The 26,943-nt window shown below is 46.5% G+C and overlaps 2 protein-coding genes across 6 annotated transcripts; one reads left to right on the top strand and one right to left on the bottom strand.

The window, feature by feature from the left end:
• Nucleotides 1-380: 380 nt before the first annotated feature.
• Nucleotides 381-3,684, top strand: LOC108035803 (transferrin). Its single transcript, XM_017111549.3, has 5 exons — nucleotides 381-519; nucleotides 591-833; nucleotides 1,132-2,227; nucleotides 3,069-3,453; nucleotides 3,515-3,684. The coding sequence occupies exons 1-5, from the start codon at nucleotides 420-422 to the stop codon at nucleotides 3,614-3,616; spliced, it is 1,926 nt and encodes a 641-aa protein (XP_016967038.1). The 5' UTR covers nucleotides 381-419; the 3' UTR covers nucleotides 3,617-3,684.
• Nucleotides 3,685-4,213: 529 nt separating this feature from the next.
• Nucleotides 4,214-26,442, bottom strand: LOC108035788 (cytosolic purine 5'-nucleotidase). Of its 5 annotated transcripts, none has more exons than XM_050890598.1 (10): nucleotides 26,048-26,442; nucleotides 25,320-25,438; nucleotides 24,841-25,236; nucleotides 24,069-24,157; nucleotides 7,138-7,211; nucleotides 6,859-7,072; nucleotides 6,658-6,804; nucleotides 5,766-5,886; nucleotides 4,732-5,694; nucleotides 4,214-4,670 (listed from the first exon to the last, which is right to left on the bottom strand). In XM_050890598.1, the coding sequence occupies exons 3-10, from the start codon at nucleotides 25,189-25,191 to the stop codon at nucleotides 4,530-4,532; spliced, it is 2,100 nt and encodes a 699-aa protein (XP_050746555.1). In that variant the 5' UTR covers nucleotides 25,192-25,236; nucleotides 25,320-25,438; nucleotides 26,048-26,442; the 3' UTR covers nucleotides 4,214-4,529. The 5 variants fall into 5 exon arrangements, with proteins under 5 accessions (XP_050746555.1, XP_050746556.1, XP_016967015.1 ...); XM_050890599.1 differs by having other exon boundaries at nucleotides 24,841-25,155; nucleotides 26,048-26,440; XM_017111526.3 differs by lacking the exon at nucleotides 25,320-25,438 and having other exon boundaries at nucleotides 24,841-25,155; nucleotides 26,048-26,440.
• Between the last annotated feature and the right edge of the window lie 501 nt (nucleotides 26,443-26,943).

The following is a 26,943-nucleotide window of genomic DNA, read 5'->3' as shown; positions in this document are numbered from 1 at the left end:
CGATATGATCGATTGATCTTGGCGCCTCAGGCTGGCTTCTAGTTTAGATCGATCACACATTGTTCACCACCACCTTAAGGTAGATCATGGCCTGGGAAGCCTATTAAATCAGTGCAAATCTCGCATAGAGTCGCCGGTCTAGGCATGTGTCAGTGTCGCAGAACTCGTTCGGCGGAGTAGAGGCCTGGATCGCCGCCCACTCACGCCTTCTTAACCTGCGACAAAACCGGTCTCCGGGACTGTCTTTCTTTCTGTATTATTATTATTATTCCTCCTTGTCGCCGGGCAAATAGAAGCAAAAGAGAACAAACAAATGCAAAAAGAGCACGAAGCCGGTAGAAGAAGCAGCACGTCTGGGTGGCTATAAAAGCCACCAGCCGGCTCCGGATTCTCCACAGTCGAGCTTCAACTGTTTCGAGATGATGTCGCCGAGAGAGACCCGCACCTGGCTGCCGTTGGCGGTGGCCGCCCTCCTGCTGATCGTAGGACCACAGCCCTCCCGGGCCGAGGAGCCCATCTGTAGGTTACCCCCTGGGCTTTTAGTTGGACCCATCTAACAGCTTGCACCTCCCACCTTGATCATCCCGCAGACCGGCTGTGTGTGCCGCAGATCTACTTGAAGGAGTGCCAGCAGCTGCTGGCCGATCCCTCGGAGGCGGGCATCCGCATGGAGTGCGTGGCCGGACGGGACCGGGTGGACTGCCTGGAGCTGATCGAGCAGCGCAAGGCCGATGTGCTGGCCACGGAGCCGGAGGACATGTACATCGCCTACCACCGCAAGAACGAGGACTATCGCGTGGTCTCCGAGATCCGCACGCAGCAGGACAAGGATGGTGAGTGGTGATATACATATCTAAATATAAGGATCGAAGTACGTTTAAAAGAGAACACGCGATTTAGTACTTTTAAAAATATTTTTAAATCATGAGAGACTATCCCTTGCTGAATAGCAAGTACTCGAACCATAAGGCTCGAAGGACCAAGATCGATCAGCCAGAAATTAGAGTGACCAAGGTTCACTATCTATAAGATACTTAAAATCCGCCGAACGGCTCGAAGGACCAAAAACCCAAAATTCATTTAATTTCTCCAAGAACTCACTCAATATTGCATCTCTCCTTCTCCGCGCAGCCGCCTTCCGTTACGAGGGCATCATCCTGGTGAAGAAGGACTCCCCCATCCGCACCCTGCAGCAGCTGCGCGGCGCCAAGTCCTGCCACACTGGCTTCGGCCGCAACGTGGGCTACAAGATCCCCATCACCAAGCTGAAGAACACGCACGTCCTGAAGGTGTCCGCCGATCCGCAGATCTCCGCCACGGAGCGCGAGCTGAAGTCGCTGTCCGAGTTCTTCACGCAGTCGTGCCTGGTGGGCACCTACTCTACGCACCCGGACACGGACCGTCTGCTGAAGAAGAAGTACTCGAACCTGTGTGCCCTGTGCGAGAAGCCGGAGCAGTGCAACTACCCGGACAAGTTCAGTGGCTACGACGGCGCCATCCGCTGCCTGGACAAGGGCCAGGGCGAGGTGGCCTTCTCGAAGGTGCAGTACATTAAGAAGTACTTCGGCCTGCCGGGCGCCGGACCAGATGCTCCGCCAGCGGAGGGCAACCCGGAGAACTTTGAGTACCTGTGCGAGGACGGCACCCGTCGCCCGATCACCGGACCCGCCTGCTCCTGGGCCCAGCGCCCCTGGAGCGGCTACATCTCCAACGAGAAGGCCGTCCACAGCGCCGACCAGCTGCACCAGCTGCAGTCGCGTCTGGAGCGCTTCTTCGCCAATGGACTGCAGGCGCAGAACAAGGACGCCGCCGCCCACCTGCTCATCCAGCCCAATGCCGTGTACCACAGCAAGGACGCGGCCATCGATCCCAAGGTCTATCTGGAGCGTGCCGGCTACAAGGATGTGATCGAGCGCGACGGCAGTGCCATCAGGAAGATCCGATTGTGCGCCCAGAACGACGACGAGTTCGCCAAGTGCCAGGCCCTCCACCAGGCGGCCTACGCCCGCGATGCGCGTCCGGAGCTCGAGTGCATCCAGTCCACCGACTGCGTGGTGGCTCTGACCAAGAAGGAGGCCGATCTGGCCATTGTGCCGCCCTCCGGCTATGCGGATGCCCGTCGCAACGAGCTGCAGCCGGTGGTCTACGAGCAGAGGGCCCAGGACGATGTCCTGGTGGCGGTGGCAGCTCCCAGTGTTACTCGCGAGGCCCTCCAAAAGGCCAGCCTGTAAGTAGATCTTCTCTTTTCCAAATTGAATCAGTAGGTAGACAATTGGGTGTCACAGTAATGACTAGGATCTCATGGTAATTCCTTTTTATATTAGCCAAAGAGCATATTTATCTACGCTTGATTATAAAGAAAGGTTTAAAACCCTTCGATGAATTCACCTTCGGATGATCTTAAAAATTGTTGTTGAAAGACTTCATCATTTTGTAGGTTGAATAGAATTTTATTTTAATCGAAGAATATGATAGATTCCTTTTAAATATTCTGTAAATTTAACAATACCCCAATGAATCTCACGATTTTAAAAGAGGAACACTTTGAACCGAGCTATGTCATCCCCCGACGATCAATTATTACATTGCTTTTAGTTAAAAGCTTCAATAGATTGATTTATTATTAAAATAGGTGTAGAACACTTCGAACCATTTGATGTATATACATATTATTCAAATGATGGTATTTCTCTCTACAAACCTATAATTGATCGAAGACTATGACCGATTTGTATTGAGCTTTCGAACAATCGACCTAACAATCCTTTATGTTATCTGTTAGCCCCCTTGAAACGCCTATATTTTATTGTTTATTTAACATCAATCAAGTCTTTATCCCTCAACCTTTTAAAAGCCCCTTTATGTGGTCAATACTGTCCGAATTGTTGTTCTATAATTCATCGAAATAGATGATCGATAAAGTATAAGTCTAAACCTAGAAAGTCGCCCCAGCTGTTCAGGTAAATTTCTTGCACACAATCAAACATTAAGTGATTATTGCATATTATTTCACAGCCCCTTGAACCCACTATCTGACTCAATAAATACATATATTGCTTTCATTATAGCAAATTCAATGAGAACTGCGGACGCTCCCGGGCAGCCGCTGCTCTGCTGAACAAGCGACGTGGTCTGGACGCCTGCCGTGTGTCCTCCAGTGCCGATGGAGAGGTGCAGATCGTGCCCGCCTCCGAGCTGGAGAAGCACAAGGACTCGCAGCTGGTGTGCCCCAGCCTGGAGCGACGACCGGTCACCGACTTCCTTGCCTGCAACGTGGACGTACAGCTGCCCCGGGCCATCTTCGTCAGGAAGGACACCACCAGCGTGGAGCAGGAGACGGTGAAGCACCTGTTCTCCCTGATTTCTGACAAGTTCGGCGCCCACGGCAAGTTGGTGGATGTCTTTGCCCTGTTCGGAGAGTTCCAGGAGGGCAAGAAGAACGTCTACTTCAATGTGAGTGGTTGCCTCTATCTCTCTATGCATCGTAAATCTGACAATATATCTTCTTCCGCAGGACAAGGCAGTTCAGCTCGCCACGGAGATCAAGAACGAAATCCAGGACGAGCAGATCTACGCAGATCTCCAGTGCGATGGCAACAAGATCGCCAATCAGTGAGCAGGACGAGTTCCCTCTCCCCCAGCTCATTTTGAATCAATAAATTTTATCCACAATAATATCAAAAAGGTCAACTTGTTTTTATATACAACGATAGGAAGGCTTATCATACCTTGGCTCTACAACAACCTGAAAATTCGTTTTTCCATAAGATCGGTATCATCACTAACCATTTTTTGGGGCGTATATTCAGATTCTTTAAAAGAGATATATAAAACTAATGTATTGAAAAATTATTTACCTATATCTTGAGAGTTTCTGTAACATCTTATGACTAGTGGTTACATAAATATTTTTAAGATACGTATTCCCTTGGGTCTATAAAGTGACATTATAATCGTGACCGCGGTCATAACCTAAAAGCATAGTATGGCTTAATAATATTTTGACAATTCATTTTAGCCAAAAAATATTACCATTATCTTTAGATGTATATAGTATAGTCCCCATGTTAATCGAATGGATCGGGGTCACCAAGAACTATCGCTTGGTTTTTCCCTAGCCAAAAAGAATAAATATCATCACTAACACCTTTAAAACGATACTATTTAAGATTCTTTCAAGCTTTCAGCTTCCCTCATGAATTATTCACACCAATTGTTTTCTTTCAATTACAGCAAATTTATTTGTTTAATTAAAAAAAAAGACACATTATATGTACGGAACCAGCTATTGTATAATGTATATATCATATATGGTATATAGTTTCACATATCTGTGCTCGGGTAAAATCGCCAGGAAAAATCGTATGTTTCACAATTGCTTCGACCACGGTGTGGATTTCGGGATGGGCCCAAGCCTAAGCTAGGGTTTGGGCATGGGTTGGGTTAAAAGGTGAAGGCCCTCTTGGGACGTCGGCTAAGTTTGAGAAGAAAATTCGTTGACCCAAACATTCCGGCTGGGGGCGTGGTTTCTAGTCTTCGGAGGCGTCGCGCAGCGGCTGCTCTGTGGAAGACTCGGCGCCACTGTGCGTCTCCTCCTCCTCGGAGTAGTCCTCGTCATGGGTGTGGGTCACCACGGTGGGCGTCGAGGGACGAGTGTGCACAATGGAGCTCTGCAAGAAGGAAGGCTCGCTTTTAGAGCTATATAAGAGATAACGATGAGCAAATGCTTACGGCGCGGTGCAAGTCCTTGGAGTCCTTGGCCTGCTCGGTGCCTGCGACAATGCGAGCCGGCTCATCCGGCGATGCTGCCACCGAGGAGGTGCCCGTGACCGGGGCAGCTGGGGCCAGCGGCGGTGGCGGCTGGTGGGCCTGATCGTGGGCCACCGTGGACTCGTGCGGCAGGAGCATGGCCGGAGCCCGGAACATGTACGAGAAGGGGTAGTAGATGAGGTTGAGCAGCGTGGCCGCGTAGACGTCGGCATACCGCACCACCTGGCTGGAGAAGAAGGTCTGGCGCGAGCCGGAGCGGAAGAGCGAGCCCATCATGCCGTAGGACATGTCCATCTTGTGGGTAACGTCCCGGATGCAGGTGCGCAGCTGCGAAATGTCCGGCTTGACCTTGGCACTCGAGTCGAGATCCCGGTACAGGTCGCCCAGCTTGATGTCCAGGTTCTGGAGCTCCGCGAAAAGCTGGCACTCATCCGTCCACACATGCAGCTCCCTGACCAGCTCGGGCACGATCAGGAAGGTGCGCCACCCGCGGATCTTCTTCGACTTGAGAATGTCGCCGAAGATGTGGTCGCCCACGTAGAGCACATCCTTGCCCTTGGCGTTGATGAACTTTGTGAAGAGCTCGCAGGAGCCGCCCGAGTAAACCTGGCCCGGCTGCAGCGGTCCGATGTGGGTGCCGATCTTGAGGCCCCCGGTCTTCGTGTCCACCTGCCGCAGAACGGTGCCCTCGTCGAAGAAGAGCGGCTTGCGGGCGTCCACCACGATCACATCGAAGTAGGTCTTCCAGTCGCGGTGCGGCTCCTCGGGAGTGGCGCCATGCGGGAAGTCGAACAGGTAGGTCATGATCTCGTTGGTGTACGTGTAGTCGCTGTTGGTCAGCATGAAGAGCTTGGCGCCCGACTCGCGGAGGCGCGACAGAACCGTGGGCAAACGCTCGTCCTTCTTCACATAGTGGGCCATGTTCTGGTGCAGAGAGTAATCCATAAGCTTTAGGTTTCTCTATGGGAAGAGGGTTATCCTTAAGGAGCACTCACCTGAGTGGTGCGGCGCTTGAGGTCGCCATCGGAATGCACCCAGTCGACGGCACGTCGCACGTCCTGGAAAATCGACTTGTAGGTGAAAAGGAAATCGCCAGCTTTGATGCCGCGCTCAACGCTGTCGGGGGAAAGAAAAAGAAAGTAGAGGAGAAAGTAGAGAAGGGGAAGCACAGAGGCGGTGGTTGGAGAAAAGAAGACTTAGAAATAGGGGGTATCAGTTAGTCCGATGTATTTCTACTACTAATTTCGAGGGTTTAACAGCTTGTAATACAATGTTTTCGTACGAACAATGTTAGCCACTGTGGACGACAGCCCACGTAATAACGAAGCGCACACCTAACCGCAGAATTGAACATCTGCTTCTATAATCCAATCGAAAGGATTGATATTATTTTTAGATCAGATTTCCAGATTATGTACAGATGTGAAAGTTCGAACATTTTTAAAAATTTCTTTTTTTTATTAATTATTTTTAATAAAATAGGCGGTTAATGCCCACACTAATTCACACGGATAAACTCTTTAATAAGAATGAGCATCTTACACAATGTTAATTTATTTAGAAATATTAAACTATCAGTTTTTGTATCAAAAGTTGATCTCAGGACGTGTGCATGTTAATGCGATCGTCACTAATGCATCACCTCGTCAAGAGATGTTTTCGTTCAATAGTCAAATGCTATATAAAATAATGTTTGATTAAATAACTTTAAAAAACTATACAGTTTTGCCAAATTACGTTAAGTTATTTTAGCTGAAAAGTATTACCTAACGTTAAGGTTTTATTCCCTAAAGTAAAACAGTTAAGGTTTCAGGCAGACCCCAAGTAGTTGCGAGAGCAGGGGTCCACAGAGCCACAGAGACAGTCCAATGTATGAGCCCAACTTACCGCACAAACTCGCTGCTGTTGGTAAAGAAGTCAACGAGGCAGGCCAGGAGATAGGTCTCCGGGAGGTTGAAGAGGGTGTTGAGGACATACACACGCGACTCGTCCAGCTTCAAGAACTTGTTGGGATACAACTCGTACACCTGGTGACTGAAATGAAATACATTTAATGGGGGTTTTCCGTTTTGCGCTGTCTGCACTTACTGCTTGATGAACTCAAAGCCGTGAACGCAGACCAGGATGTTGCCGTAGGCGTCCACTTTCAGTAGGTTTCCGTAGAGCGTGTCGAACCACAGGCCGCGGACGGGGAACGTGGGATCGTACTCGAACTGCAGGATCTCCTTGGGATAGCCCATGGAGACCAGGCGCTCCTTGACCAGGTTGAAGCCCAGTTGCTCGTACTGCGGCGACTTGTACTCTGTTTCGGGGAGACACTTATCATTGGTAACTTGCTAGCTAAGAGGGAGAGAAGGAGCCACCAACCTGCCAAGGTGTAGTCCATGTCGAAGCCATAGTACTTGATGTTCTCCAAATGCAGCGATCTGTTCACAAACACTCTGCAAGGAAGGGAAAGCGATTATTGACAAGGTGAAATAGTGATGTATTGCATACCCTCGGGCTTTGAGACTGAATTCTTCACCCCACTATCTGAACATTCAAACAGTGATTTCATTCTACACAATTCAGTTGTGGTAATTGACCCAATATAACTTTGAAGGCAGGGCTTTTTTAAGCCGCAAGTTTACTTCTAAGGGCAGAGACTCCTATCTTAGTTAAAGAACTCTAAAGATGAGTGATAATTACTTAATTGGTTGGTGGTTTTAGCAAGGTTTACTATGAAATTACGCCTTCCCCATTGACAAGACACCCAATTTTTAATCTATTACAATATTGTAGACTGTTGATTTGACGTCTATCGACTTGGCTGATCGTTCGATCGGCTAGGGGTGCCAAGGGTTATCAATTTGGCATGGAATCGCGAATGGAATGGCATGAGAAACGCGCTCGAGCGGGAAAATGCGGCATGGAAATGGCGTGAAAAGCGCCTGACATTCAATTTTCAACTTTGTCGTTGCTCTTTGATGGTGTGCCCCCGGCGTTTTCCATTTTCCGAGAGCCGGGGGCGGTGCTCGGACTCAATTCGCCGCGGCTTCGACTGCAGCGGCGGCTGCGGTCAGCAATTAGTGTAGAAAAGTTGTTGTGGGCGGCCCAGCGGCCACGCCTCTTTCGGCTTTCCACCGACTTTGTATGTGTGGGCCACGCCCCTTTGTGGGAAAACTCATTAGCGGGATGAGCGTGGACAAAATGTGTTGGGATACCCTCGACTCGGGTGTTTCTCGTTTTTTTTGGCAAGGGTTAGTCGATGATTTCCACTTATCTTGCCCGGGAACTAATGCTCTTTATGCTTTCGTGTGCCCAGGGATTCGCTGCCCCTGCTGTTTTCATGTTTTTAATACTTTCTAATGCCTGGCGAATCAATAATTCGATTAATCATGGCCGGGGGATTATGCCAACACCCCCCAAAAAGAGCATTTCAGTTTCGGTTTTTATTGCCCAACACCCAGACTCGCATTCGTTGGCTTTCGGGGACAGTTTTTTATGCACGCTGGGTGTCCATGCTGTGCGTTTATTTATTCTGCCGTCCCTTTTGGCAGTCCTGGTCCACTTGAACATTTGCCAAATAAGCGAAAAAGTTGCATCCTCTTTGGGGCGCCCTGCCCTCCAGCCCTCCCCGACCAGTCCTCCCTTTTGGCCAACTTTGTTGGCCGATCTTATCCGTGGTGGTTGCCACGACCCTTTTGTTGCTGTTGTCAACCCAAATTCGAACGGAATGCATAATTCTGAGGCAGAACACACGCCGCAAAAGGGCACAGAGTCTGGCTGCAATAATTAATTTTTCCATTTTCCGCTCTCCAGCCGAAGCAGCTTTGCCACTTTTCCAAAGGCAAGAATATAGCCGACTTTCAATCGATTGGGGCTTGAAGATGAAAAGCCATAATCGTTGGGGACACATGCTTTTCACAGGTGTCGGATATGTCACTGTTTTAGTTCGACACTTTTAAGGATATAGTGAAAATCTGTCTAGCAAAAATTAAATTCATTTTAGGTATTCCAAGCACCTAATTCGAGGTCAAAAGGCACAGAGGCGGCCACAACAACCAGGGCTGTGACTAATCGGACTAATTAGAGATCGTCGGGGGTAAAAATAGCCCAATAAATGCATAAATGAAAACTCACTAATATGGGTTAATCCACTTGTATGGGTTAAGTGTCACTGCCAGCGGATTGCGCGTCACCTAATGTGGCTGATTCCGCGTACCTAAAAATACGCTGCCAGTGCCCGGGAAGCGAGAGGTTTCATAGATTGGGTGCCCAGATTATCGATTGCGATGACAGAGATATGGCGCGGCTGCCATTAGCCCGTGTTTGCCTTTGGTTGCACGCTGCGTATGAGCAATGTCTGTGAGAAAACTCGCAAGTTCGACATGTTTTCCTAGGGAGCAGGGTGTTTGCCTTTCATTTGCATTGATAACAAGCCGCGGAACTCCGCTTTTGGGACTTCAGAGCTCTCCATTCCATTGGCTGAATGCTAAAGTGCGTCCACGAACCGATTGGCAGTGCTTTGTTTACAAGCGACGCGATCAACATTTTCCAACGACAAAGGTCATCGGTACACTTAGCATCTTTCACGCATATATGTATGTACCGCATTGCACATTAAATACGTGTTTTTCTGTTTTTAGCTGATTATTTTTTTCATAATCGGTCCATTGACACTGAATCAGAGCACTTTATTTGTCCATTTTTAAATAGACCTATGCTGCCAATTTGTAAAAGTTGTTTATTCAAAAAACAATCTTGTGGAAGCACTTGTTTATCTCCTCGGACTGTTTCAATTTCGTCATTAATTAAATTAATTAGCAAATAGATTCGCTGTGATCATTGGATAAGAATAAATGACGTGTACTATAAAAAGGGTTTGTGATACAAGCCTCCCTTTTAGTTGGGAAACATATGGAAAATATTGCATAAGGTAAGATATGATTAATAAGACTTTTCCCCATTGAGATTAACTAATTAAGCTTTTCTTCTTTTATCAAAAATATATTTTTCCTGCACCAAGTAAGTTGTAACAAACATTGTGAGGGATGTGGTGTTTCTTTTTACAACTCTTATTTATTTTGTTAAGTCGAGTATGTTTCAAACACTGTCACACATGTGAATAGTTTTACAGAACTTGTAAGCTGCGCACTCTGAGAAAATGTGATTTTCCGTGCCATTTCAAAGTTGGCGTTATGATTTAGCAATAAATTGCCACAAAGACCTTGTATTTCACTATTTTTACAAAGCAAGAAAAGAAAAGTTCTTTATTGCCGTGTAAAACTTTGCTTTTATTAACTTTTGTATAATTTACTTCTCACTCACAGTCTGTTTTGTTTTTGACTTATGAAATGCATAATTTTTTCAAGAAGAGTATTCCTTTTTTAATAGAAACAATAAGTTGGTATAGCCTTTGGTCATATGACACTGGCATAGCCCAAGATTCTATCATAGTGTTTATATAATGATCTGTTTATAAATCCATCGCATATGATATAAAACTAAATAATGTGATATTTCGCTGATGTTGTAGAGTTGCCATGGATTTTTCCTATAATAAGATGACAACTCTGATTTTAAACAATTAACTAGCCCCGAGGTTGTTTTGTGGCTGATAGCTCTGGAAAAAGGAGCTTCTACAAAACAGCTGACCGAAATTCAACATTTTAGAAATGACCATTTAAACCTATATTATTTTTATCTCAAGCTTGCCATGACTTAAAAACTTAACTTAGTTGGCCAAGAATTAGGCAAGTGTCAAAGGGCTCAGACTCCTGTCGTTGGTGTTCGTGTCGAGTGTCCACTGTGAAGCAACCTCAGTTTGACTTACGCTTGGTGCGACTGCTGCAGTGGCCACCACAAGGCCGCCTTCGATGTGGCTGCAGTGGCTCCGGCTCCTGGCTGGCTCTCGGTGTCCGTGACAGCTGTCCGGCACATGCAAGTGCCACTGCCACTGCCACTGCCACCGGCAGCCGGGGAATCCCCCGTTCGGGAGCCGCAAGTGGCATTCAAAGTTCCCGAACAGTCGCCGTTGGGCTGGCAGTGGTTGTGGCTCAAGTTGCTGTTATTATGCATTGTTAACTTGTTTACGTTTCCGGACAGTGAAGTGAAGATGGGCGAAGTGCTAAGAGCGCTTGTCGCTGGTCGATGGTCGGTGGAAATTGCTTGCCCAAGTGCGAATTTCCTTTTTATTTTGCTCCTCTCGCTGTCTGTCGAAAATAGGAATTTATGGCCCTCGCTCATTCTCCCCTCGAACGGATTGGCCCTGCCAGTTGGTCTGCCGCCCGTCAAGGATTGTCAAGTGGAGTTGTCCATGTCCTTGCGCTACGCAGAAGGTTTATTGTGCTGCCGCTGCTGCTTATGCTGCTGTTGATTAGATTCAGCTGCTGCATCCCAGGGAGCACATAATGGCCATTACTCAGCGCCCCCTCAATTGGCCAGGGCCGAATTGCACCCGCTTGTAAAAGCGGAATCAAAATTCATATCATGCCAATGGATGTTTATCAATTTGGCTGTCCTCCCATCCCCCGCTTTTCGACACGTGCTGGCCGGTGGGCAACGTTGCGTATGCGTCATGGTACGTAACTCCCATAGTAAAGCTGCTGCAGTTCTATTTTAAAACATCATCAGCAAACATCCGCCCACCATCCCCACCCCCATCGCCATCATCATTATCGTTCTACTAACTGAAGCTTGCAACTGAGCCATTCAGCTGCTGACGTACTGCACCGGCCACGTGCCACTGCCCTTTGGATCCCCGAGAGCTGCTCCAGGGGGATAACAAGCGGGGATACTGGTGACAGGCGACAACAATTGGCTGCCAATCGGCAGGAGGGGTGGGTCAACAAGCGGGCCAACGGGCCATCAACAGTGATGGTTGTAACCTTATCATTGCAACATTCGCAAAGGCTCTGATTAGGCACTCAGCGCCTTCTGACAATTAAAATTCAAGTGGTTTTATCGAGCAAACAACACTTAGTTGTCTTAAGTTAATGTATTGAGTGGCATAATAGTTCGGGCATCAGAGGTTGCCATTTTTAATTTAACCTTCCGCCGATGGCAGACCATCTTTAACTGTCTGTTGCCTCAAAAGCCATAATCAACAAGCCTTGATTGTTGCGGCTAAGCTCCTTCTATCCCCGGGCTCAGGGCTGATGTGTGACCTCTTTAAATTCAATTATAACCATATCGACAATTCCTGCCACAAGGCCAAAGGTAATCCCCCGCTCGCCAGCTGCTCTCGATATGCCCAGCACAAGCCCAATTCGTCGACCACAAGGTCGTGTCAGAGTCTCATAGGAGTCCTTTGGTGTTTCGGCTCCAATTAAAATCAAAATGGCAAACAAAAACAGCTGAGGTGCGGCCAGGGTTTACGAGATGCTGGCCAGGCGGTGGGATGGGATGGGAGGAAGTCCAGTATCCCAGTCTGCCGATTTCCCATCATCAAAGCTCCCGACCAACGACAGCGGTCACCTATGCGGTCCAGGGCGGCCCAATTGGGCGATAATTGACTTAATAAGCATAACCACAAAACCAAATAGCAGTGCCCAGCACGCACATACACATTTGTGGGCACAAGAGCTACATGTGTTGTTCTACACTGGACAGCCGGAAGTGGGAATCGGAAGATTAAGTGGCTGGAAAGACCAGCAAACACACCTCTTAGCCTGCACAGAGAAAAAATTGATGGGATATGTGGAGCACTTTGAATTCAGTATCAATTCTATCCAGATACGCGAGGTATCACCTTTTTGAGAGGGTTTCGCATACTGCCGTCTCTCTCACACCCAGACTCCTTTAGGGCGCTATCTATCTCTTTCCATCTATTTTCTTAAGATTGAGATAATTTTTAACGAGTACCCATCGATAGGAAAATATTTCTATATTTAAATGTTAAGAGAATCAAGAATATTTATAACGTTGGAAAAATCAAACCAAACCAGGTTCTTTTATAAAGCTTTGTAATCCAAGACTACCCATCGATAAGCAAATATAGTGTTTCTCAGGTAAAGCAGGCTTTTGTCATCCCCTGTATACCTAAAACATTTATAGTTTTATCAAACTTTCTAGTGCTAAATGTTTGTAGATCACAGTAGATCACTAAGAGCGCCTTAGAACTGCTCTGATATGATTCACTGTGCGGGCACCTTCGGCCCCTAGTTTTGCCGACTAGTGTTGCCTGTCGGGAGCACTGTGACAAAGCAATTCGCAGTTCACTTCCGACACGAGTTTACGTCTAATTAAGGCCTTAATTGCCAGCCACACACACTCGCAGGGAAAGCCAAAAAAAAGAAGACGCTGGGGAGAGGGCCGGTGGTGTAGGAGCCAGGAGCCGGGAGCTGGCAGATCTTGGCGCACACAAACTACGGACACGCACTCTAATCGAATCCTGGTGCTGAAAGCGGATAAAATCGCCCGGACCGCGCTCGATGCGAACACGAACTGAGCCCCGAAAAAAAGCGTAATCCAAGCGAGCCGCCGTACTCGAGCTCAACGCCGGCCCGGGGAACGAGCCCGTCCATTTGGAACTGGGAACCGGCCTTCCGAGCCGACCAGCCCATCATAGACATGCGTGGCACACCATTTTTATGTGCTCTCCTGCCGGCGGCGGTGCCTCTGCCCTCCTCCTCCACCGCTTTCCCCTGTTTGGCCCCATTTCTTTTATTTTGGCGATGGAGGTGGCTCTATGGTAAACACTTTCAATTTCATTGTCAGGCGGGCTCATCGCGTGCGACCTTGGCAGGCCGCTGAAGGGTTCCGAGCGGGTGGTTGGACGGACGGTCGGTCGGACGGACGGACGGATGGCTGGCTGCCCCCCAAATTGATTGAGGGCGGCTTAGCATGTGAATACCGGGGACTTAATTAGGCAGCAAGGGCTGAACACCCCCTAATCACCGCCCGAGATGCTGAGGCGTCCAATTTGATCTAAACGAACTTAATCAAATTGCATTGTGCCGAGGTTAATCCAATTTCAGCGACCCCCTCCAACGAGCGGCGAGATAAAGAAGAGCAGCAGGCAGATTCGGATTCCGGGTATTTATTTGTTTCGAGGCATCTCCTCATCCAGCTGGCGAGTTCCGGTGGTCGCCGCCGTCGTCCTAGAGTTCAGCTACATCTTCAGGGCCCCAGCATCAGCATCGGCGTCCTCGTGGTCGGACCAGCTCAGGATGCCCTGGAGCATCTGGTCCTCGATCTCCTCGTAGGCCGCGGCCACCGCGATGGCGGCCCCGGGCTGGAAGGGATTGGGTCGGCGTCGGGACTCCTCGACGATGGTGTCCACCTTCTCGAAGCGCTGCAGCAGGCCGAGCAGCTTGTTGCGAGCGGCCTGTAACTTGGAGCTCCCCGACGTGTCCGGCGAAGGAGGGACCACCGGAGCCCGCGGGCGGAAGGCGGGCTTGCGCTTGTAGTAGCGCAGGGTCAGGACAGGTCCTTTGCGAGCTCCTTGGCGGGGCAGCTCGCTCAGCCAGAGCTGCCAGGCGGGGCGCTTCTTCCATTCGAGCAGAGACATGATTACCGGTCGGTTCAGATTTTCTTTGACAAGTGACGAAAATCGAAGGGCAATGTGACCAAGTGGGTTCCTGGCAGTTGGATCAGCTTCTGGATTATATAAGGGTTGCCACAGGCCCCTTGTGGAGTGATCCAGGGAGAATAATCCGCTGGGTTTACTAACACTTTTTTTTGCCAGCCAGATAGCTAACTATTTGACCCGACTTAATAGAATGCTTATAAGCATGTGTTAAGCAGCTCACTGATTTCAAGTTTAGATGGTGCTCTATATTTTTGTTGTTTAGTTCGAGGATAAGCAAATAAATTCTATGGACGAGATGTAATCTATAAGGTAATGGCAAATCTGAACTAGCTATTGAGTACAGTAGGAGTAGAAGCTTAATCTGGTGCAACTCTAAAAAATAAATATTTCCCCTGCTTTTCATAGTTAAAACATAAGCTTATAAATGTCTCTCAGCTTAACATAAAATGTAAAAAAATGTTCTAGTATATAGGAAGATAAAAGTTATTAAGATCATCTTCTGAAGATTTTTAGTTTTAACAAGTGACACTGAACTCTGTTCAAAGTGCAACAAAAGGGCACAGTATTGTGATAGGCTTAAGAGTATTTTTGTTTCTACTCGCACTCTACTCTCGCCACAACCTGGAACCGGCACTGTTTTCAAGACTGTACCTTATCAAGGTTCAGGTTAGGATATTTGAAAATAAAACGACATAGACCTCCAGCAAGTTTTAACGAAAATTCCTTAGAGACATGAGACTTCGGCATTATTTCAGCTAAACATAAAAGCATGAAAATAAAATGCAAATAAATGTATAACAATTATATCCTAGTCTCCCTTTCGAAAGACTCTCTGTTGTAAGGAGCGTACAAGACTGACCAGCGCACAAAGTGCGCGAAAGGAGCACAACAATGTGACCATCGCTCGGAAACTGAGCCTGAAAGCTGACATCTTGAAGCCGCTCGACCAGAAACCGCAATCCCCGTCCAGACACGCGTTTACGACATTGTTGGGTGCCAAGTTGCTGTCAACTGCTGCAAAACTACTTGCACCTGAAGATGAAGATGGAGCGCCGCCTCCCGCTCCTGCTCCGCCGGCGGAGCCTTCGGCTGCCCCTGCACGGCTCCGGCACACGTGCCGCACGCGCTGCCACCGCTTAGCCGAAGGAGCAAGATGTTATTTGCATTTTAATAACGCAATGCCAAGGCGAATCGCATCGCAGCGACTCAAGGCCGCAGCGCGCAGGGCCACGCCCACCAATCATCTGATGTCAGCTTGCATACGAGTCATAAACAAAAGTCGCGACGTAATCGAAAACGAAATGCCAAATTAAATTCTACATTGACCACAAAATGCGACCCTCTTCGCTGCTTACACGTTTGTATATTATGCCAATGTATCTGCAATTCCCCATCCAACAAATACGCAGATACACGTACTGCACACACACAGCGCGCGGGTGCAAATATGGGGAGATTTTCCAATTTGTAAATGTGACACTCGCCGCAAATTTTGTTTATTTTCGGGCATTTCCCATTAATCAAATAATTTAGCCTGCGTCCAATCAAAACATAATCAGCCACGGTGGGCGGTGGGCGGGAGGCGGGGGGCGTGGCGCGACCCGACCTTGACTTTGATTTCGGTTCTGATTTTGCGTGGGCGCATGAAAGGGGCAAAGTATCCAGTGGTATTCCACCCGAGCATAACAATAACGAAATGGGACGCGGGTATTGGAGCTCTTTCATAAATTCCAAATTTTTGACACTGCTTTATTCGCCAGTGCGAAATGCGGAAATTGAGTAGGGGTTCTGCGCATCTAGTTCTGAGTACGCATGGATCGAGTGTTCCTGTTTGTTTATCTCCACTTTGTTGCTGCATTCCCACGGTTTCCTTTATTCTTTGTGCTAAGAATATGTTACTATACCATTTATTTTTGATCTTTCACTTTTATTTGGCCAAAAAACGAAGGCGTTTTGGTGAGCATTGGACTTTAAACTTTTGGAATTCTTGGTGTTGCCTCGCTCTTTAAGTAAGATATCCCATATTTTCCCTGCTCAATAGGAAATCAATCATTTTTTACTCGTACTTGTGGGCTATATATGCCAGTTCATGTGTGATTATAAAAACCCCGGCCTTGACTGCCCACTTTTTGCGATATGTTGCACATTACAAATGTAATGTAAATAAATTCCATATTAGCACAGCCTTCCTGCAGATGCAGAGGCCTGGAAAATGTGCATAAATTAGCAGTTAAAGAGGAATAATAACAATAATGATAAGTTTGGCCAAAAGTTGCAACAATTAAACTCGCACAGCCAGTGGCATCTGTGCGCACGGAAAAAACCAGCTCGTTTTAAAATAAATTTAGCATGTGAATTCCAATGAAATGCAAATTGCATTAAAGTTTTTCCTGCTGCGGCTGCTGCTGCTGCAGTGGCTCCTGCTCCTGCCACGGCCCGCCTCCTTTTCTCGGTCTTCCCTCGTCCGCCTGTCGTGGATGTTCGCGGCGTTTCCGGTTCCGGCTACGCAATAAAAGTTGCCAGCTACGTGACCCCGCCGAGGTAACAGGAGCCGAGGGAGCAGCGGAGCGGGCGGAGGTCATGTCTGATTTAAGACAATCATGGGAGGGTGGCAGGAGGTGAAGTTGGCCGAGGCAGGTACAAAGGAGGGGCGGGCACATTGTTTGCATTCGAAAGCGCCAAGGGGACAAGGGGTTAAAGGGCTAAGCGCGTGGGGCACGGGGTCACGTAGCTGCATCTGAATTAAGCCCCGGCCAGCAGTCAGGGGTTAAGCAGGGCCAGCGGTGCCCTGAGCAGCTTTTGCCGGCGCGCAACGTGGAGCATAAATACGCCAATTTGGATCCCACGACGATCGCGGCATCCATCGCCGGTAATCCGCGCTGATTGCAGGCGGAGATTAGCCGGGCGGCCACTCATCAAGGCGGCAGCCGCGTTGACAGCCAGAAATGTGCATTAATTGACACACAAGCGAGGAAATCAAATAACCGAAATTAAATGATCGAACGCTGGGTGGCGGGAGGCGGTCTGGGGGCGCCGCCGGCTATTAGGCAGCCTGCCAATTAAATGGGGGCTGCAGAAGGGTGCTTGTGGGGCATGGTCAAGGGCATGCTCATAGCTGTAAACAGCAGTTGGGCTTGTCAAGCAGCCCGGCCCCTCCCCTCCCAGCCCTCCCAGGCCTCCTGACCCCAACAGATGGACCCCTTGGCCGCCACGGAGATAAGGCCCATTGTATCTGATGAAGAGCTCGGAAAACTCGAGACAACCAAAGGTTTGCCTCCCGTTTTTGCAGTCCATGGGCTTGCTAATACATTTGCCTAGCCTGTGCCTATGTGCATGCGTACTTATCACCGCTAATCCCGAGCCCGTGAGTCAGAAAAAGCAGGAAGATAAGGGCGCATGATTAATTCGAGATTGCATAGGTTGATATCGCATACCGAGGGCTTAGTAGCACCCACTGGGAGGTCTAATGCTTCGAACATTTCACAGAACACTTATGTAACCCCGGGGATTGATCTGCCGAGCACCGCTACTATAAAGTATCTAGCACCCTTCCAGAAATTTCCTCAGCTCTTACACATCTAAAACAATGACTCCATTGAGCTATTTAACATGTTGCATTGTTAATAACGCTCTTCAGAGTCGAAACGAAATGGTTCATTCTGGAACAAACGCTTCCGCATCATATTTCTGTTATTAAAATCACTTTGTTTGCTTGACTTCAATAAATTTGAAATATGTACATAGATCCCTGCTCGACCTTCTCAAGTGTTGTTTTCTTGAGCAAATCCATCTAAATCCGTTGTCAAAACAAGTCTAAGTCAAATTACAATAATATATTTGTTAGTTTCACTTTGTAGTTTTCTTGAAGCATCGGCTTCTAATCTAACTAGTGGGAACTAAGAAAGCATTGAACTTTTCCGATGCTCGAATTATATTCCAGAGATCAGCACAGTATTCTTAAATATTGTATGAATATTCTTTTAATTTCCTTTAAATAGTGCATAAATACTTATTATAAACACAATATTTTGGATTTTAATTATTGACACACTCATTCTGCATTAAGGAATCATTAGGAATACAAAACTGGGATCAATTTTAAGCCTAATATCATCTACGTCTTTAAAATGTCTCTATAGAAAACAAGTCGCAAATATCACAGTTTATAAGGGAGTTTCTTAACTAATCATATGATGAAAAATAAGACGGAAACTTTTCAAACTTTTTATGAGTAATATATAATGTGCGATTATTTTTTTTTTTTGGAAAAACCTATGTATACCTTTCGGGGGGGATTATCGAAGTTTATCGATCTTGGAGACATGAAGACATCGTACGATATTAAGTAGATCCTTATGAAACTTTTTATGTATAATAATAATGTGCGAATATTTTTATAAAACCGGTGTAAAAGACAGATCTTTCGGTTTGGAGCATCGAAGTTGATTGATTTATGGTTTGTACTATATTAAAAGGATCCTTTTGAAACTTATAAACCTGTGGAGGATAAATGTAACTTTCGGCTTTGGAGTGTGGAATGTGATCGATCTATTGATCATATGATATTAAATAGATCCTTTTAAGCATAGATATTGTGCTAATATTTTTTTTGTGAAACTGATGCTGATCTATGGATCGTAAAATACTACACTATCCCCCATACCACTCCAATATCTATATAAAGCCCTCTGATCTAGTGAGCTCGATCCCAGCCTCTCTCGCCGTACCGCTCGCACTAGACCTTTCCCTCAACCGATCATGTCCCCGTGGGGTAGTACCGCTCACCTGTGACCCAGCTCGCGCTTGTGTCCGTGGTAGCCGACGATCGGGTCGCCGCCCCCCGCCAGGCCGTTGAGCACCGACTGATCCATGTCCGTTTCGCCGATCGTCTGCGTGCGCTCCCGCTCCCGCTTGGCGATGATCGCGGCGGAGTGGGCGCCTGGTAGGGGACTGGAAGTACTGGAACTCGGGCTGGTGGTGGAGCCGGAGCTGGAGGTGGAGCTGGAATGCTTCTGTGGTTGCTTTTGCTGGGGCTGCGGCATCTTGGCGCTGCCGCGGATTACAAGGCCACAAATGCTGCGCCGCGTCGCTGCTGCTGATAAAGCTCTTCGCCCAGTGGGAGTGGGAGGCGGTGGGGGAGCGGAGCGCGATAAGTATCTTATCAGCTGTTTTTGGCAGACGACGACGTCACCGAGATCTGGAGTTGGAATGGATCTGAGCGATCGTGGGTGGCGTGGCAGCGCGGGGCGATCTTGCCGCTCGTTTGGGGTAACTCAAAAAAAAGAAAAAGTCTGCGACTCGGGACGTAGGTTTCCCGATTGCGATTTGCGATTTGCGATTTCGGATTCGGGACTGGCTTTTCCTCGGTTCAATCAGCTGGCGAAAAGAATTCCGAACGATTTCGGTCAACGTTCGAATTTCAACTGAAAGTGCAATGTGGAAATGGAGGAAGGAAGCGGCGGCGAGCGTTGGCGAAGAGAGCGCCGAGCGCCGAAGAGAGCGCGCCACTCTCTCCGTTTGCCGTACTGGCGGCAGAGCGTCGGCGTCGAAAGCTCTGCTCTCTCTCTCTCTCTCTCTGCCTTTCTCTCTCCCTGCCTGGCCCACGCTGTTGTTGTTGCTGCCGCCGCTGGGACGGTGTCAACGTAGCCCATTCAGTTGTTGTTTTGATGCCTTTTATGCAACAAATACAAAATGTTTTCTACTTTGTTTTGCTACCCATCACTCGGCGGGGGGATGATCGGTCAGGCGATCACAGGCGATCACGTACACGGCAAGAAACGGCAGCTGGCTTCGATATCTTCGCATTTCCACATCCCATTCATGTGTTTCTGGCTGAATTACTCATTTGATTACGTCATTACTTCCATCCCCCGCTTGGAAATAGTTTCCAGTGATCCGTAATAAGTAAGGGTATTCTATGAAATTCCGTATTTACCATATAAAAACTATATTTCGAGGGCATCATGTTTTACCGAATAGCGTTAAGTACAAATTTAAAGATCTATTTTACCATCTTTGAATGCAAAATTGAAAAATACAACGAGATAGAGAACGTTAAGTACAAATTTAAGACCTATTTTACGATCTTGTAAGGCAAAAGTCGATATTATTTCACTAATATTTCACTTCATAGTATTTTTAAGGAGACGGAGAATGTTAAAAGTAGAGATCTATTTTACAATCTTTAAAGATAAAAGAGAAAAAGAGAACGTAAAATATATTATAAAAAATAATATATAAATAAACATTTTAAGAACGAATTTAACATCTTTAAGGCATTTATTTTTAATATAATTTCACTAATATTCGACTTCAAAGTATTTTTAAGGAGACGGAGAACGTTAAACACAATGTGATGATATATATCAGGATCTTTTTAGGCAAAAGTCAATATAATTTCACTAATATTTAACTTTGTAGTATTTTTAAGTAGAAGGAGAATGTTAAATACAAAAGTAGAGATCTATTTTACAATCTTTAAAGAAAAAAGTCGTAAAGACAACGAAATACAGAACGTAAAATAAATTATAAAAAAATAATATATAAATACAAATTTTAAGACCTAATTTACAATCTTTTAAGGTATACATTTTTAATATAATTTCGCTAATATTCGACTTCAAAGTATTTTTAAGGAGACAGAGATCGTTAAACACAAAATGATGATAAATATCAGGATCTTTTTAGGCAAAAGTCAATATTATTTCACTAATATTTCACTTTGTAGTATTTTTAAGGAGAAGGAGAATGTTAAATACAAAAGTAGAGATCTATTTTACAAATTTTAAAGATAAAAGTCGTAAATACAACGAAATAAAGAACGTGAAATACAATTTTAAGACCTAATTTACGATCTTTTAAGGCATATAATTTAATATACTTTCACTAATATTCGACTTCAAAGTATATTTGGGGGGACAGAGAACGTTAAACACAAAATAAAGATATATTTCACAATCTTTTTAGGCAAAAGTTAATAGTATTTCACTAATATTCGTCTCAAACATTTTAAATATCTATGTATTTTACGATCTGTGAGGCCGAAAAAAAATATTTTGTTGCTCTGTGAATATCCAGACACTCAAAGTTCAATTCTTTTAAGTGTAACAAGTATAGTTTTGAAAATAAAACTACTTAATGCACTGGGTGTCGACGCTTCGTCACTCCCACGGCCCGCTCTCCGGTTTATCTTCACGCCCTGCTTGCTCACTCGAAATAGCTTCAATGGCCAAACCAAACAACCACAAATAAGCCAAACAACTACAATGACTACACCCACTTGTGCGCATGGAAATTTTAGTGTGTCAGACTTGGAAATGCTTGGAAAGCGGCGAAGAAATGAAATTATGCACACAAAAGTGAACCAAGCACGCATACAGCGGCGGTGGAGAAAATAGCGGTGGCACAGGCGAGATATTTTCCTATCTTCTGGGTGAAAACAAGTGGCTTACACAGGCAAAAAAAAGTACCAAGTTTGTAAATATTATACCATTATTATTATTAATTTATCAATATTATACCATTATTACTGTGAACTTAGATTACAAAAGAAGATAAGACTCTGAAAATACTTAAATTTAAAGGTTTGGGTACATTATAAAAAAAATTGTTTTAAAAACATAGACGGACGGTTAACTAAGCCCAGAAATGGACAGGACACCGGGATGTAACTTATTATTATTTTATTACAAGGATTTGTATAGTATAATTGCGCCCCCAACTGTACCCGAATAGAACGTGCCACACGCTTACTATTTATGGCAATGCGCCCACGTACCCAGCAGGCAACAAGTTCCATTGAGTTACAAACACAGAAAGAAAAGCCTAGCACATTCGACTGAACTATTTGCAAAACACTATGGTTTTCTTCGTAGCTTCCATACATATTGTAATTATAATTTCGTTAGCAAATTACAAAACTTTTCCTTCAGTGCACCTGCGAGTGCGTGGGGGTTCGCGACTTGGCTAAGTGGAATTTTTTGTGCGTCTATTTGACTTTTCAAAATGATTCCACGGGTGATACAGATACAGATAGGCGATTGAACGCTCTCGATTCGCCAGCGGCATTGACAGCCCATAAATCCATTCGATTTTTTATATGCAAATCCCTGTGACACCTCTGAATGGCAGCAGCATAAACAGCCGGGCAGCGAGACATAGGCCCCTAGATATAAACATACGGGCGTGCATTAATTATGGGACCAATTATAATGTTGATGGGCGCGGCGGCGTTCATGAATATTTCATCAGCCATTTGCATATTCATTGCCATGTACCATATTCCACGTTCCATATTCCACGACGCCATAAAGCCATATTTCATCTCCCATTTCGGGCGGCTTTGGCTGGGATCGTTATCGATCAACCCAGCAGCAGACCTTTCTCCCACTGCCCACTCACTTAACACCTTTTCGGAGCCCCGCAGCCGCATACAGAGTAAAGAATTCTTCAAAATTATGGCCTGCACTTTGCGTCGTGTCAATGTCAACACACACATGCGGAGGCACTCGAGTGGCTGCGAGTGCCCACTCACTTGCATCTGCTTGCATCTACGCCTAACAAGCAATTCAGACGGCCCACCACCCCCCACCCCCCACCTCTCACCACTTTCCCAATCCAACCCCACCCCTCGAGCCACTGAAACCGGGCGATAATGGGCAGCGTCACAAAATATTGTAATCAGCAAAAACAAAAATGGCAAAAGAAACGTCGGGCGACGAAAAGTTGAAACTAGAAACCCCGCATACCCTGGAAATTTGAGATATCGGGATACATACTTTTGACACTTGGAAACGTTTATGTTTAATAAACTAATATTTTGTCGCGATATTTCATATAATATTTGCAATAAACCACACTAAATAATGTTAAGTATTTCTCAAATGACGAGGATAGGATATATCAAAAATACAACCCATAAGATACGAGTTCGAACTCGCATACATTAGGTCTGAGCTTTGCTTTATAAAACACTTCTGAGGAAACTCACTAAAGGATGTCAAGTTAGGATCAGTATTTACAGGTAAGGTTGTCTTGGTTTATTTAGTTAAAGGCAAAATAATTCAAGACAGCCGAACTAGTTCGTAGCCCACATGAGGCCAGGCCCTATACGCCCCAGACGCCCATCTAGAGTAATGGGCCGGCTCTATCAACGTCAGGTTGTCAAGCGAACGTCCCCGATTCGTGTGGATTAACTAGCTAGTCGCTGTTTTTACGCTTGTTGTTGTTTTGGCTGCGAGATAAGACGATAAGGCCGTAGAAAACCGCTCGCACTTGGCATTGACCGTGGTGTGTGGACGCTCTTTGTGTGAAAATCTCTCTTTGAGCAAATAGCGCTTACACTGCACCAAAGTTTGAGTGGGCTGGTAACCCTGAAACTACTACCAAAAGTTTTAGTAGGTTGGTAACCCTAATACTCCTGCCAAAAGTCTTAGTAGGTTGGTAACCCTAATTCCACTACTATAGTTATCAGAAACACAAAATATGTTAAATAACCCTAAACAAATTTAGAAATCATCTCTACAGCACAATGTTTTGGATCGACACCAAAAAGGCGAACGTTGAAGCTTAAACAGTTAATAAATAAAATAAATAATAAATGTGAAAAGACAGAACTAAGGAGTATTGTTGTAATGATATATTCTGTGTGGTAATCTGGTTTTACTCTTAATGACTCCATTAAGGGGCGTCCGATATCTTTATAATCCCTAGGGCCCACGCCTTCAAGATAGTTTCCCATTTAAACTGACCCATTCGAGGGCTTTGATCACTCCTTCTAACTCACCTGTGGGCCGCTTGGCGGTAATACTTTTTGGGCAGGGCCGAGGCCGAATTGGGTCCTGGGGTGTTCGGGGCCGAGTCACTCATGTCGCACTGAAAAGAGTGGAAAATTGGAGCATTAATGAGAGCAGTCTTATCGGCCTCCCGCACGAACAAACACACACGCTGCGAATTTTAAAGTCGGAAAATTGAAAATGGGGCTGGGCACGGGCCCGGGCCCGGGCTCGGGGACGAAGATGAGATTGAGAAGGCAGGCAGTGCAGGCAAAGCAATCAAAGTGCTTGGGACAAAAACAATAATATAGTAGGCAAGGAGGGGCTGTGCAGAGTGCAGAACGCCGGGTGGGTGGCAACTCTGGCCAACCTCCTCTGACTGACACAATTGGCACAAGTTTAATGAGTTTTGCTGCAACAGATTGATATGCTGCTGTCTCAGCTACCGCCCACCTTCTGTACTTTCTGCACAGAGCTCTAAATATTTAAGTAGAAATGTAAATAATTTTACTTAATATAAATTAACATTAACAGGGTTGTCAAACCATCAAACTTCCTAATGTGGAAGGAAATTGATCTTTCATTTGGTTATCACTAGCTTCCTAACTGTCCTAAACGAATCGTATTTTTGCCAGAACATTACATTATACTACGACCTTTGCCTGTCTTCTCTTAAGCCTATTTCTAAGATATGCTCGTTATAAAATCCCAAAACCTTTCCCAGGCGGAGAACGACATGGATAAATTACTCAGTTTTCCCCGCCTTTCTCTCAGTGTACTTACTTGGTAGGGCGGCAGGTCGCAAAAGTCCCGCTCGAAGGACTTGAGCGGGTCCTGCGGCTGAGCATCTTCGCTGGGCGTGGCCTGCATTCTGCCTAAACTGGCATAGGAGGAACTTAGCTTAAGGTCGTAGCTGCTCTTGCTCCGCCGGCAGCTCGGGACTCCGATGCGGGTGGGGCGGATCCTGGGGTGGAAGGCGGTGCTGGCCCGGCCGATTACGACTTCGCCCGGGTTCTGTGACAGTCGCCGCGCGTCAGTTGGGTGAGTTGGGTGTCTTGGGGTGCCTGTTGTTTCGGATCTGCTTGTTAATTGGCGGTACTGCAAAGTGTTTGTTAAACGGCGTAAGTTTCTCATTGCCAACTTAACCAGCGGGTGTGTGTGCGAGTGTGTGGGAACAAACTAAAAGTGCATTTGTGTGTTTTGTGAGCGTGAGCAGGTAATCAAGCGATTTGCAAATTAGGTATACCAGTGTAGATACGTACCTCGAAGTCGGCCAGCTAGGATCGTTTTAACTATCCGATAGATACGAAATGGGGTCTGATCTTTTGTTGGGGATAGGGATTGTTTTCCAATAATGCAAGATTTATAAAGCACACAAAGGCTATAATAACCACATGATAAAGCCATGAAAATAGTAAAAATTAGATATCAATAACTTGGGTTGTATCCATTAAATGCATAGATGATAAAGCTTTGAAATCGTAAGATGAGTTGGTTTTCTAGGCTCGCAAGGGAGATTTGTTGGCTGGCAATAGAAAGACTTTCCCCACCACTTGGAACCTAGGATTCGATGCACTTTCGAGAACTTTGAATGGGCTCCCACCCCGATTATTTACAGTTGGTGCCCGAAAGTAGGCAACCCTTTCTGTTGCGAAGGTGCGTGCGGGTTCGACAACTGCTGATTAGGCTAGTTTATCGTGATTTCGACGCCGTTGCTTGCTGCGTAATTGCGGAAAACCAGTTTGAGCCCCTTTGTTGCTGCCGCTGCAAGGTGCCGGCGAACTAGCCCGCACGACGCCCCAGCGAGCGCCACATATCGATCTATCCCGGGCCGGCAGAGGGCAGAGGGCAAGGGGCAGCGGCCACGCCGGGGGCGGCGGCTCTAAAAATACGTGCCCCTGTCCAGGGGACAGCGGCAGCAGCAACATGACTCACCTCCTGGCCAAGGGCAAGTCGTGGAGGGAAAGCACCAGCTTCTAGGGGGAGTTACCTGCTTGGCCGCCTGAAGTACTCGATATTGGGTTTTCCGACCGGTTTTGGTGTTCCCTTCGAACCTCCAGCTATTTTCACACTCGCACTCACGCACGCGGCCGCGGTTTCATAACACACTGCGCGACGACTTTTCCTGGCGTTTTCAAAAGTTTTCCAAAATTTCCACCGAACGATGGTCTGTGAGCGGCGCCGAGGAACGTGTGGCAAGCTTTTCTTCCCCGCTTTCTCCGCTCGGTCTCGTGGTTTCTTCGAGTTGTCTATTTTCGTGGCGCTGCGACCGCTTTTCCGCCTGCTTTTCCGCCTGTTTTTCCGCCAGATGATGCGATGTTTGGCATATCAACAATTTTGCTTCGCTTCGATTTTCGTTTACATTTTGGTCTGCACTTCTGACAGTTGGAGCGCAGGCGCCTTCTCCGGCTCTCCGGCCTCTCTCGCCGATAAACGCCGATAGGGCGTGAGAGCGTGGGTGCTGGAGAGCGCGAGACTGCCGGCGAAAGCTCCGCGTTGTTTGTAAACAATGGCCGCTTTCCTCGCAGCTGGCAATGCCCTGCCGCTGGGCTTGGCGCGCAACTCGTTGGATTCAAAATGTGCCGGGAGGGCTGGCTCTGGCTTGGAATACTGTGCTGCATCGATTTGCCTTTACTTATAATACCCGTGTTACCGGTAGAGTTACAGGGTATACAAGATTCGGGGGTATGCAGCAGGTAGAAGAAAAAGCGTTTCCGGTGAGATTATTTTGATTAAGAAGGTTGTTTTTCACCAGTGCTGGAGCAAGGATTTGTGGAAAACCAAGTCAGATAAATGCATATAAACAAGTTTAAAAAGATCTTAAGCAAAAGTAATTGGTACTTAGTGTTTTTTCCTTTGCGCCTTATTGAAGTGGCAGCATCATAT

The sequence above is a fragment of the Drosophila biarmipes genome, chromosome X (genome assembly GCF_025231255.1).
Source record: "Drosophila biarmipes strain raj3 chromosome X, RU_DBia_V1.1, whole genome shotgun sequence".
Lineage (NCBI taxonomy): Eukaryota > Metazoa > Arthropoda > Insecta > Diptera > Drosophilidae > Drosophila > Drosophila biarmipes.
The sequence above is the reverse complement of the archived record's forward strand: the minus strand, read 5'-3'. Positions and strand labels throughout refer to the sequence as shown.